Below are 13,398 nucleotides of genomic sequence, written 5' to 3' on the forward strand. Positions count from 1 at the left end.
GTTGTGCTTAATTGTTATTTGTTTACTACAATTTTTACCACTGAATATATCATTGCTTAGTTAATCTTAAGTTAATTTTAAACCTGCCCATAATGCTCTGCATACAAGGGACTTTTGGGATGTTACACTTAACCACTGTATTTCTTTGTACATCTATGTATCATGTCCAAATTAATAATAAATAAATAAATAATTTGTTGGGCAAGAGATGTTTTCCGAGTGAGCGGCGGCAGCCTTTGGGGGGGGGGGGGGTTATGGGGCGACTAGCGGGGTGCTGGAGCCGTCAGTGGCTGAGTAGCAGTTGACTGTGGGAGTCTTGCTGCGCTGCTCTGGTGTTACCCCTGAAAGAAATTGTATAAACCTTTGTGTAGAGAGACTCCGGTTATAAACAGAAAAGGTCTACGTGATTCTGGGTGTTTCCAAAGAATTTTAGTGGTCAAAGTGCGCGAATAATGTGTGTGTTGATGGTGTAGAGTCAGTTTAGTGGAGGGTAAGCAGTCGATATTAGCATCATGGAGGTGATACAGACGTTGGATCGTGACTGTTCTGCTCTGGCTGGTCTCTTCCAAATGGTCATCAACGACATGAAGGTTTGTGGATATACTTCTGCCAGTTTAGGAGTGCTGCTGCTAGATACAATTCAGTGGTATTGATTTACTTTGGTGTATTAGATTACACTGGCACATGACTTGGCATGGAGTCGTCAATAGTGGGCGGGGGGGGGGGGAGGCTAGGCCTACGGATGCGTTGCCACGCCTACCACACCATCCTTCACACTGCTTCTACAACCTTGTAATGCAATTTTTATTGTATGCTACACACTTTTTACACTGTGTACTTGTAATTTTGTTTGAGGAATGTAGTGAAGTGCTCCAACCTTTGAGTTCAATCCTGACAAATGTTATTGATTTTTACCATCAGGTGGACAACTAGTAGTTTCCTATTTTGCTTAGTGTGGAATATTGTGATTGCTATCTGTCCTCTTAGTTTCAAAGTACAAACACTTCAGAGTACAAACACTACACACGTCATGTACATTCTGGTTGATCAAACAATTATCGATGGCTCTTAATAGTGGGTTTAACCGTGCACTTAATTGTTTGCAAAATTAGTGCTGACTGTGTCGTAGTTGGTATGTAAGGGACAGTATTGGTAATGTGATTTCCTGTTTTCAAAATTAGTGTTGATGAGGTGGAGGGGTTAGGCTGTTATTGAAGAAATAATGATTTAATTTTGATGTTTTATTCAAATTTTACGTAGGTGGTTTGCAGTAAGTAGTTGAAAATGTGAAGAGTTGATTGGATAGCTGTTTATAAGAAGTGCAAGAAATTCATACTATATAAATATATTTTCTTTAGGTACATATAAGGAAATTATAGGTTCATGGCTTGTAGATCAATGGTAGCTCATTTGGCTAAAAACCGAAGGACCTGGGTTCACTCTCAGTAATAGAGACGTATTGACAGCACCTTAAACCTGTTGCCCCTGTTAATCTAGCTGTAAATATGTTCCTAGATGTTAACATTCTTGTAGATTACATCCTGGGAAGGAATGAAAGCTCTTCTCCAATAAGTCTCGCCGATTGGTTTACATGTTTTAATAGTCCTCTTGGTGTTAATATTGGAAGTAAATCTAATATGAACAATTGAAAAAGTGCTAGGTATTGGTGTTGACTGAAGAACAGGGGTCATGTAGCCTTAAGTGTAATAAGCTGATAGAATTACCGACAATATTAGGTAAAAAATTTGTAACGTGCTGCTGTTGAAATATTTTGTGGAAACGTTGCGCTCTCCAGGAGCTTCACAAAGCTCCTGGAGAGTGACGAAGCTTCTGGAGAATGGAACATGTCACAATAAAAGGTCTTGTTAGTTTCGCATATCCGTTTTACCTGACCCTCGTAAAGTCCACGGGAAAAAGTTATGTAAATTGTTTACTTAGGTGATAATGGACATAAATATGGATATTATTTATCGCGTAAATTCCTTTTTAAAGTATGTGTTGTACTGGAAAGTTATATTTTGGACAAATGTCTAATCTTTGTTTTAATAAAAATTAAATTTAGTAATGTAATCCAGCCTATTCCAACCAAACCTAACACAGATCAGCCGTTAAACTGTCGGTTAGGCTGGGTAATATTAAGTCATATAAAAAAGGTCTTTAATCATAAGCACTAATTTAAATATTTCTTTTGCACAAAGCAATCTGGAGAATTTACAGACCTTAATAAAAACACACTCGGTCGTAAAGTAAACATTGACCAAAGTTTTATGATTCATGAAATTTAGGGAAAATGCTTCTTTGGCCAAAGTAAATATTGTCAAAATAAGTGACAAGGTAAGCGCTGACGCAGTGTTACTTCTCTTCCAATATCAACAGGTTAATCACCTATTCTAATTAGGGTAAGTAGTATGTTTATTTTCACATGCTGTAATGCGTCAGTTTCTGCACGATTTGAACTGCAGTTAGTCTGTATTTGCGTATAGTTAATCACAAATACCGAAATTTAAGTAAATGGGCTGCTTACGTCTGGTAGCGCTGGAGATATTGTCGCTACTTTGGTAGGTACAGTAGCATCCCCACGATCCAACTTAGAGACCAGGATGTGTGATCAGTACCCATGACCCGTCCTTCAAATGCACTTAATTTTCTAAAGTATGTACTCTTGTCTGTTTTTGAACACTGTAACCAGAGATCGTAATGAAATAGTTTAGGTTACATAAACCTATTTTTTTTTTTAACACCGGCTGTCTCCCACCGAGGTGGGATGACCCGACAAAGAAAACGTTTTTGTCACTCATTCAGTTACTGGGCAGAAGGGCACCACCCCACCCCTCCAGAGTGTAGGCATTATATCTCCCATCTCCAGAACTCAAGCCCGGCTAACTGGTTTTCCAGAATCCTTTCAGAAATGTTACCTTGCTCACAATCCAACACTCCACTCACTCTCAACACGTTCACACAAGTTGTTGTATGTCCAAGCCCCTAGCACTCAAACCCTTATTTACCCCCTCAACCTTTCCTGGGGGACGAAACATCATGGTAAAATACCATAACCCATATTTTGCCTTATTTACATAGTTGGTATAGTATATCACTGTATGACTAAGGACGAGCTTACCTGGAGTCTCTTCCAGAGGTCATCGGCCCCGCGACCCGGTCCTACACACGGGCTTCTGGTTGCTGGCCTCATCGATCAAACTGCTGGTACCCACCGCTCGCAGTCAAACGAATGCATCACAACCTAGTTAACTGTTTTGAGGGATTCGTCGAGTTCTGTCTTTAAGACAACTAGGAGTTTGTTGGCAATTCCCCTTATGGATGAAAGTAGGGTGTTGAAGAGTCGTGGTCCCTTTACACTTACTGAGTTCTCTGTGTACTCACTGCTCCCCTGCTTTTCTTTGGAGGTATCCTGCATCGTCTACCAAACCTCTTGTATTCATAAATAGTAATTTCGGTGTGCAAGTTTGGGATCAATCCCTCCAGTATATTTCTCGCCTTCCTGCCTTGAGTACAGTCCAAGTGCTCCCAGTAATTAAGCTGCTTGACTTGAGTTTTTTAAAAGGTGTGAAGGGCTGGTCGAAAATTTTGTTTGGATTATGAACGTATTTTAAGCTGTCATCAGACTGGGTTATTTCCATTGTGATTCTTTCATCTGTCCCCGGATGTGACCCACACTAGTCTAACACCCAGGTACCTACTGCTAGATGGACAGAAGCAGCAGTGTAAGGAAACCTACTTAACTCATTCACCCGGGACTCGCCACCCCGGCCTCTGTGTTCAACTGAGACCGCTACCACATGAGCCACGAGTTCACGAGCCACATACTCCACCCTTGTGTAATTCTTGATAAGTTTGCTGATTTGAACGTTGCCTAGACTTGCTCAGATATGGTGCTGTCAGACGTGTCAAGACATTTTTTTAATTAGCTTTTCTGTAGTCGTGTGTGTTCTTGAGTGGCATGCAGTCTAGCACACATAAAATGCTTTCCTAAATGCCCGAAATACAGAAATTGAAGTTTGGGATTGTGTGAAAACACTAGCGTTATAAAATTAGGATATGTTGTTGAACGGGAGATGGGTGGGCAGGATTGTTAGGTGGAGCTTCACGAAGCTTATTCAAACTCAGCTCTGATGTAATGGGTAACCTAACGTAAGCACTTTACCCTTCTAATAATGATTCGGCTCCGTGAAGTTTCATGCATTCAGGAAATGGAGAAAAATTCCTAAGGGTTACCCTTGAGAAAGTTGCTAGCCGCTGTCTAGTTGACAGAACCTGCTGTCTCTTAACACAGCTTCTTTGATTTATTTAAATTTACCAATGTTTCCTGCGGACCCTAATTTTTTTTTCTTTTCTGGTTCTCAACTCTTGCATTTAATATTTTGAAAAGAAATATAAATATAAAAACCAGTAATTAGCGGGGTTTTTTCGTACACCGATCTACACTCTGTGAACCACTTTTATGTATTTTCCTTGAGGCACCTTGATGTGCAAGATAATTACATGTGTAAAATCCATTGTAGAATATTTTTACGACCAGCAGGTAGAAAAAGGTTCTGGCAGAAAGGGGAGGAAGATCAACTTTGGCATTATGGATCCATATCCAGTAAGTAAATCTTTATCAGACGTATTTATTCCATAAGGCAGAAAGTTATTTCGAAATCTTAATAACACGATTGTAAAAAAAAAAAAATAGAATAGGTGGTGGTCAAAATCATGGATAACGAGTCCTAAAATTAGGAGGCCAGCATGTTGACCACCGTACTAAGCTGGCCTAATAAAACTTATCCAGCTAAGCATATTTCTATAACCTAGGGAGGTTAGCATTGGTTCCAGCTAGGTATATTTCTGTAACAGGAAAACTGGACAATTTCCTCCACTAAGTGCCGGATCATCTAGGCAGTGACGGATATGTGGACCGGCAGGCAAGCACCAGAAAAGCCTGGCCCATGGCCGGGCTTTAAGAGAAGTAAAACCTCGAGAAAATCAAAGGTTTATTCAAGGTAAAGGTCCACGAGTCCACTCTGTGACTACTACGCAGGATTTTACAGATAAATTAGGTTTCAGAAATATTCCTAGATGAATAAATCTTGTTATGCTGGCTTAATACAGTGGTTAGTGCACTAACCTGCTAGTTAAATTTAGAACTGGCTCGCCGTGGGTTCCAACCCACCCATTTTTCCCGAAATAATGTGCATCGTATGGGCTTTCTAATTTATATATTTTGTAAATGCAGTGATTGGAAATAATCTAAATTTGTTATTTACGCAGCTTTCAGCTCAGTATTTACAATTAAAAATTACATTGACAAATCAGCATAGGAAGTCAGAAAATTTCTTGTAGAAAACTCAAGAAATGAGCACATTTAGCTGCCAGGCAAAAATACAAACGGTGAACATAACGGAGTTGATAAATGACAATTGGGTATCTTTATTCTGGAAACTTGTCGCCAGCCAGTGGCTTCAGTCCAATACAAACAGTGGTGGACTGAAAAAGCCACTGGCTAGGGAAACTTTTCCGTTCTAAAACATTTATAAATAGCGAGGGGTTAGTGTGTGTACTGACAGATATGTTGATTTACTCGATGTCTGCTTCTGATGGTTCCAGGGACCATCATTTACCTGGCCCGGTTTCAGACGAGACTTCTAGGTTAATATTCTGCTCAGTTGGGCTGTTGTTGCTCACATCGGTCCAACTTAGGCACCACATTATGGTTGGTTAGGAATACCTTATAAAAACTTGTCTTCCTTCTTGAAGAGCCAGGTGTATTAGTAATACCTTTCATTTTTGATTAGGTCCCTCACTCTGAGTTTTCTTGGCATACTTATTGTGCCTCTGGTTATCCCTGGGGCTATGTCCTGCAGATTATCGTCCCTCGTGCTGTTTTAAGATATTTATTAGTGTATATATTGGAACCGGTTTCCCCGCAGTATTTTTCCTCTATAAATTCTGACTTGCATTTCTTGTGTGCACCGAAGGAATTTTTTAAGCATTTCCAATAATGAAGAAAAGACATTTTGTATAATAGGCCTATATCAGAACCACTTTTCAATGTGTTGTCGCACAGAAAATACCATCAGTATTAATATGCATGCATATTTAATGTAATACTGACAAGTTGATGAATAAGACACGTGCAACACGCGTTTACCTTCATTGCTGGAACTTTTGCTTGCGTAGGATTTTTCTTCAGTCCAGTAAAGGTGAATATAAGACTGGAGACAGTTTTAGTCTTCAGGTGACTAGTCCCTCAGCCTGAAGCAGAAGCATGCAGTCAGACATTATATTCTTGAACAGAAGAAATGAGGTGTAACAGCTGGAGGTGACATATCTGGTGATCGTGGCTCACTAACTGAAGTAGGATTTACAGAAGACTTCACCTGTGTAATACAAGTATCGTATTACTGCTGATGGTTGACAATAGTAACAAGACGAATAAAGAGACAGTGCAACACTTGGGTATCTTAATTACCAGAATGTTTTTGCCTTCAGCACCAAGGATACCTAAGGGTCCCACATGTCTTATTCGTGAAAATGCATGCATATTTATACTGTGTGTGTGTGTGTGTGTGTGTGTGTGTGTGTGTTACACGTACATTTATATGTACAGAAATGTGTGCGTACACATGCATTTTCTCTATTATACAGTTGATGGAAACGTTCCACTTAAAGCTTCTTGTGTAAAGTGTTTTCTGCATTGTCTGCAGCACACATGTACTTTCATTACCAATATTGTTAATATTTAACCACATGCTGCAAGCTCGCTACACATTTACCAGATATGCAACAATTTCTGTTTTAAGTGGGAGCTGATAGTGTACTTCGGTATTCCAGTACTGTGGAGGGAAGAGAGGGGAGGGGAGACTGCTCCTTCTTCCTCTTAAACTACACAGGCTGTAATTCTGTTTCTTGGCTTCTTGGGCTCTTTTATAACAAAATCTTGGGAAAAAAAATAGTTTGCTTCGCATCTTGTCATGCACCTCACTCCATGTCCCTCGTGTCCCAAGACAGCAAGTAACTCCCAGCGTCCCTGTGACTTTTTTTCTATATTCTTCTTGACTATCGTTTATTAACTTTCAAGACAAAAGCAATTAAAACAATAGGGAAAAGGATTATAAGAGAATAATGTTATATATTTAACATGAAGACCCATAAAGAACAATGTGGGAATATTTGCATCTGGAGTAAATTGAATGTATAGTAATCAGAAAAATTGTTCAGAATTTAAAGGAATCTGGTTTGTTTCTTCCCCTTCCTCCCTCAGAAAAAAAATGTACCACCAACTTTCTCGTAGCTATCTCGTAATTTTATTTTAAAGTTTCATGTTATGAAAGACATTAAATGCTGCACAAATTAGCAGGTAAAGTGTGCTTATTTACACCCTACCGAGTGTCTAGTTCCTAGCGAGTGATGCGTCTAGTCAAACCTAATCTGTTCGGTAACGCCACATACAATTCGCATATTAATGTGAGAGCAACGAAATATATTAATGTAACCGAAGTGCATGTTTTTAACAGGAAAACAACAGTTTCTGCAGAAAATGCCAGTCTGGTTGATCAGACAATCAGTAGGTAAGTCTGGCCTCAGGCCGAGCTGCGAACCACTCTAGATTCCAGTCTCGTACATCTCTCCATGCTTCATACAATACGCTAAAGTATAACCACTTGAGTTCATATTTGGGTCATGACTTAATATGGGTCATTGAATGTCCTCGGTTAGTGTTGGCGGGTTTGATGTAACTTGTGGCTAGATTCCTCTCTCCTAACTTGTAATCAGTGTTGAAAGGGCTATATCACTGCACCTTGTAGTAGGCTTTAAACACGTTGTGTGCCAGTGTAGGTATTGGTACTATTGGAGGCGGCACAAACTTTGTTACCATCCTTTCCAGAGCAACATAACATACTTTATAAGTTACGTGCAGTATTGCTATATGGATGTGATGGCAGTCGTTTTTCTCGACGTCAGTGAGGGGCTTTTGATCCAAGGAATTGGGCCTGCTTTCTCCCCGTGGATCGTACCTAATTGTTTCCTATTTGTAATCCATTCGACGTAGAGCAGAAGGGGCACGCAGGGGTTGTCTGATTATCAACTTGAGATCAAGATTCATATCTGATTTCAATAAAATGCTTGAAATCCTGGTAAACACTCCTGAGAGCTGCTGAAATCCTAGAGATAGCAACAGACTTCCCTGATGAGCAGACACCACGGGAGACGTAAATGTTGAAGCAGCTTTACCATGGAAAAAAAAAACTGCTTTGACATTTCCAAAGAAAGTGGCTCAGATAAAGCTGCATCAGAAGTTTAAAAAAAGGCAGACTCAGAAATCTGGTTAATGTTGATAGACATTTATAAAAATAACACCGAGATAAGTCTCTCCGCCAATTACACACATTGGAAGAACATTGCACCAGACCATAAAATCTAGCATTGATGAAAATTCCTGAATAACTCTGAGATTCAGAAAAGTTTGATCATATTTTGTGAGAGCTGCCAGCGAAGAAACACTCCAGGACAGGAGACTGTTAACCTATGGAAAGGTGTGCTACCTGCGCACCAAGGATCACTGAGATACAAGGCTAAAAAAGACAACGCAAGAGAAAGCTGACACACGAATGCTTCTCCATATTCATCATGCCTCGTAGGACGGATTCGGATGTAAAATTATCACTGTTGAAAAGATTCGATGGTATGATACTGTCGTCGCTTCCACAAGAGAATATCTGCTCGCTGTCTCAGATATGTAGACGTGACGCTGGGTCGCACATAGTGATGCAGTGTGAGTGGTCTGTCTAGTTGCAGGGGTCTTTCCCACACGGTGCTTGCTTGACTAAGAACCCAGCATTTCTATTGGCATTAAGGAGGGGGGGGGATATTTCCTCTTTCGTCTACATTTGCTGACATGGTCGATGACAGTTCCATATATGGCTTGCTGAATGTGAAAAATAATCAATGATTTTCCTTGCTTTATGTTCCTTGAAGTATTATGAGGTTGCATCTGGTGGCTTATATACAACCACGATGACTAGGTTTTGGTTCTCGATCTTTATTGATAGAACTTCAACTACATCATTTGTGGTGTTCAGCAACTCAGTGCTAAATTTAATTGCGCTTGCTATAATAAGGTTAGGTAAGTTTTCTAATTTTTTTGTACAAAATTGTCAATTTTTACATTAACATACATGAATAATTTATCATTAAACATTTTTTATTATCACACTGGCCGATTTCCACCAAGGCAGGGTGGCCCGAAAAAGAAAAACTTTCACCATCATTCACTCCATCACTGTCTTGCCAGAAGGGTGCTTTACACTACAGTTTTTAAACTGCAACATTAACACCCCTCCTTCAGAGTGCAGGCACTGTACTTCCCATCTCCAGGACTCAAGTCCGGCCTGCCGGTTTCCCTGAATCCCTTCATAAATGTTACTTTGCTCACACTCCAACAGCACGTCAAGTATTAAAAACCATTTGTCTCCATTCACTCCTATCAAACGCGCTCACGCATGCCTGCTGGAAGTCCAAGCCCCTCGCACACAAAACCTCCTTTACCCCCTCCCTCCAACCTTTCCTAGGCCGACCCCTACCCCGCCTTCCTTCCACTACAGACTGATACACTCATGAAGTCATTCTGTTTCGCTCCATTCTCTCTACATGTCCGAACCACCTCAACAACCCTTCCTCAGCCCTCTGGACAACGGTTTTGCTAATCCCGCACCTCCTCCTAACTTCCAAACTACGAATTCTCTGCATTATATTCACACCACACATTGCCCTCAGACATGACATCTCCACTGCCTCCAGCCTTCTCCTCTCTGCAACATTCATCACCCATGCTTCACACCCATATAAGAGCGTTGGTAAAACTATACTCTCGTACATTCCCCTCTTTGCCTCCAAGGACAAAGTTCTGTGTCTCCACAGACTCCTAAGTGCACCACTCACCCTTTTCCCCTCATCAATTCTATGATTCATCTCATCTTTCATAGACCCATCCGCTGACACGTCCACTCCCAAATATCTGAATACATTCACCTCCTCCATACTCTCTCCCTCCAATCTGATATCCAATCTTTCATCACCTAATCTTTTTGTTATCCTCATAACCTTACTCTTTCCTGTATTCACTTAATTTTCTTCTTTTGCACACCCTACCAAATTCATCCACCAACCTCTGCAACTTCTCTTCAGAATCTCCCAAGAGCACAGTGTCATCAGCAAAGAGCAACAGTGACAACTCCCACTTTGTGTGATTCCCTATCTTTTAACTCCACACCTTTTGCCAAGACCCTCGCATTATTTCTCTTACAACCCCATCTATAAATATATTAAACAACCACGGTGACATCACACATCCTTGTCTAAGGCCTACTTTTACTGGGAAATAATTTCCCTCTTTCCTACATACTCTAACTTGAGCCTCACTATCCTCGTAAAAACTCTTCAATGCTTTCAGTACCCTACCTCCTACACCATACACCTGCAACATCTGCCACATTGCCCCCCTATCCACCCTGTCATACGCCTTTTCCAAATACATAAATACCACAAAGACCTCTTTACCTTATCTAAATACTGTTCACTTATATGTTTCACTGTAAACACCTGGTCCACACACCCCCTACCTTTCCTAAAGCCTCCTTGTTCATCTGCTATCCTATTCTCCGTCTTACTCTTAAGTCTTTCAATAATAACTCTACCATACACTTTACCAGGTATACTCAACAGACTTATCCCCCTATAATTTTTGCACTCTTTTGTCCCCTTTGCCTTTATACAAAGGAACTATGCATGCTCTCTGCCAATCCCTAGGTACCTTACCCTCTTCCATACATTTATTAAATAATTGCACCAACCACTCCAACACTATATCCCCACCTGTTTTTAACATTTCTAACTTTATCCCATCAATCCCGGCTGCCTTACCCCCTTTCATTTTACCTATTGCCTCACGAACTTCCCCACACTCACAACTGGCTCTTCCTCACTCCTACAAGATGTTATTCCTCCTTGCCCTATACACGAAATCACAGCTTCCCTATCTTCATCAACATTTAAAAATTCCTCAAAATATTCCCTCCATCTTCCCAATACCTCTAACTCTCCATTTAATAACACTCCTCTCCCATTTTTAACTGACAAATCCATTTGTTCTCTAGGCTTCCTTAACTTGTTAATCTCACTTCAAAACTTTTTCTTATTTTCAACAAAATTTGTTGATAACATCTCACCCACTCTCTCATTTGCTCTCTTTTTACATTGCTTCACCGCTCTTTTAACCTCTCTCTCTTTCTCCATGTACTCTTCCCTCCTTGCATCACTTCTACTTTGTAAAAACTTCTCATATGCTAACTTTTTCTCCCTTACTACTCTTTACATCATCATTCCGCCAATTGCTCCTCTTCCCTCCCAGACCCACTTTCCTGTAACCACAAACTTCTGCTGAACACTCTAACACTACATTTTTAAACCTACCCCATACCTCTTCGAGTCATTGCCTATGCTCTCATTAGCCCATCTATCCTCCAGTAGCTGTTTATATCTTGCCCTAACTGCCTCCTCTTTTAGTTTATAAACCTTCGCGCCTCTCTTTTCTGATGCTTCTATTCTCCTTGTATTCCATCTACCTTTTACTCAGTGTAGCTACAACTAGAAAGTGATCTGACATACCTGTGGCCCCTCTATAAACATGTACATCCTGAAGTCTACTCAACAGTCTTTTATCTACCAATACATAATCCAACAAACTACTGTCATTTCGCCCTACATCATATCTTGTATACATTAAACATATAAGAGAAAATTTTAGAAAGTTTAGAAAGGACGTAATTTTAAGAGTTCTTGCTAATAGACCAATTTTACCTTTTCGGCACGACACACACACACACACACACACACACACACACACACACACACACACACACACAGACACACACACACACACACAGACACACACACAGACACACACACACACACAGACACACACACACACACACACAGACACACACAGACACACACAGACACACACAGACACACACAGACACACACACAGACACACACACAGACACACACACAGACACACACACAGACACACACACAGACACACACACAGACACACACACAGACACACACACAGACACACACACAGACACACACACAGACACACACACAGACACACACACAGACACACACACAGACACACACACAGACACACACACAGACACACACACAGACACACACACAGACACACACACAGACACACACACAGACACACACACAGACACACACACAGACACACACACAGACACACACACAGACACACACACAGACACACACACAGACACACACACAGACACACACACAGACACACACACAGACACACACACAGACACACACACAGACACACAGACACACACACAGACACACACACAGACACACACAGACACACAGACACACAGACACACAGACACACACACAGACACACAGACACACAGACACACACACAGACACACACACACAGGCAGGATCCATACATAGCTTTAAGCAGAGGTATGATAAAGCTCACGGCTCAGGGAGAGTGACCTAGTAGCGATCAGTGAAGAGGCAGGGCCAGGAGCTCGGACTCGACCCCCGCAACCTCAACTAGGTGAGTACAACTAGGTGAGTACATACATACACACACACAGGAAAGCATATACTATAGGCCTAGTGTCTAATCGACATGTGCCTAGGACAAAATGGTAACTAACACACAGACACACAGACACACACACACACACACACTGATGGAGGTGGTACTGGAAAACTTCATGTACCAACACGTAAGGGACACTACAAGAGAGAGAGGAGAGGATGAACCAGCAAGGCTGGACTTAGTATTCACCTTGAGTAGTGCAGATATCGAGGACATCACATATGAAAGAAATGACCGTGAAGTATGTGAGGAACTCAACAAGAGATTCAAAGAAGTGTTCACAGAGGAGACAGAAGGGGCTCCAGAAAGACGGAGAGGTGGGGCACACCACCATGTGCTGAACACAGTGCACACAACCGAGGAAGAAGTGAAGAGGCTTCTGAGTGAGCTAGATACCTCAAAGGCAATGGGGCCAGATAACATCTCTCCATGGGTCCTGAGAGAGGGAGCAGAGGCGCTATGTGTACCCCTAACAACAATATTCAATACATCTATCGAAACAGGGAGATTGCCTGAGGCATGGAAGACAGCAAATGTGGTACCAATCTTTAAAAAAGGAGACAGACATGAAGCACTAAACTACAGACCAGTGTCACTGACATGTATAGCATGCAAAATCATGGAAAAGATTGTCAGGAGAAGAATGGTGGAACATCTAGAAAGGAATGATCTCATCACCAGCAGACAACATGGTTTCAGAGACGGGAAAT

At 41.2% G+C, this 13,398-nt stretch overlaps 1 protein-coding gene across 3 annotated transcripts in view; it reads left to right on the forward strand.

The window, feature by feature from the left end:
* Positions 1–288: 288 nt before the first annotated feature.
* Positions 289–13,398, forward strand: part of mim (missing-in-metastasis) — an 867,287-nt gene continuing 854,177 nt past the window's right edge. For all 3 annotated transcript variants that reach the window (XM_053781651.2, XM_053781657.2, XM_053781665.2), the window contains exon 1: positions 289–590. In XM_053781651.2, the coding sequence (XP_053637626.1) occupies positions 513–590 (78 nt within the window). In that variant the 5' untranslated portion in view covers positions 289–512. The remainder of the gene's footprint in view (positions 591–13,398) is intronic.

This window comes from Cherax quadricarinatus, chromosome 6, assembly GCF_038502225.1.
Source record: "Cherax quadricarinatus isolate ZL_2023a chromosome 6, ASM3850222v1, whole genome shotgun sequence".
Lineage (NCBI taxonomy): Eukaryota > Metazoa > Arthropoda > Malacostraca > Decapoda > Parastacidae > Cherax > Cherax quadricarinatus.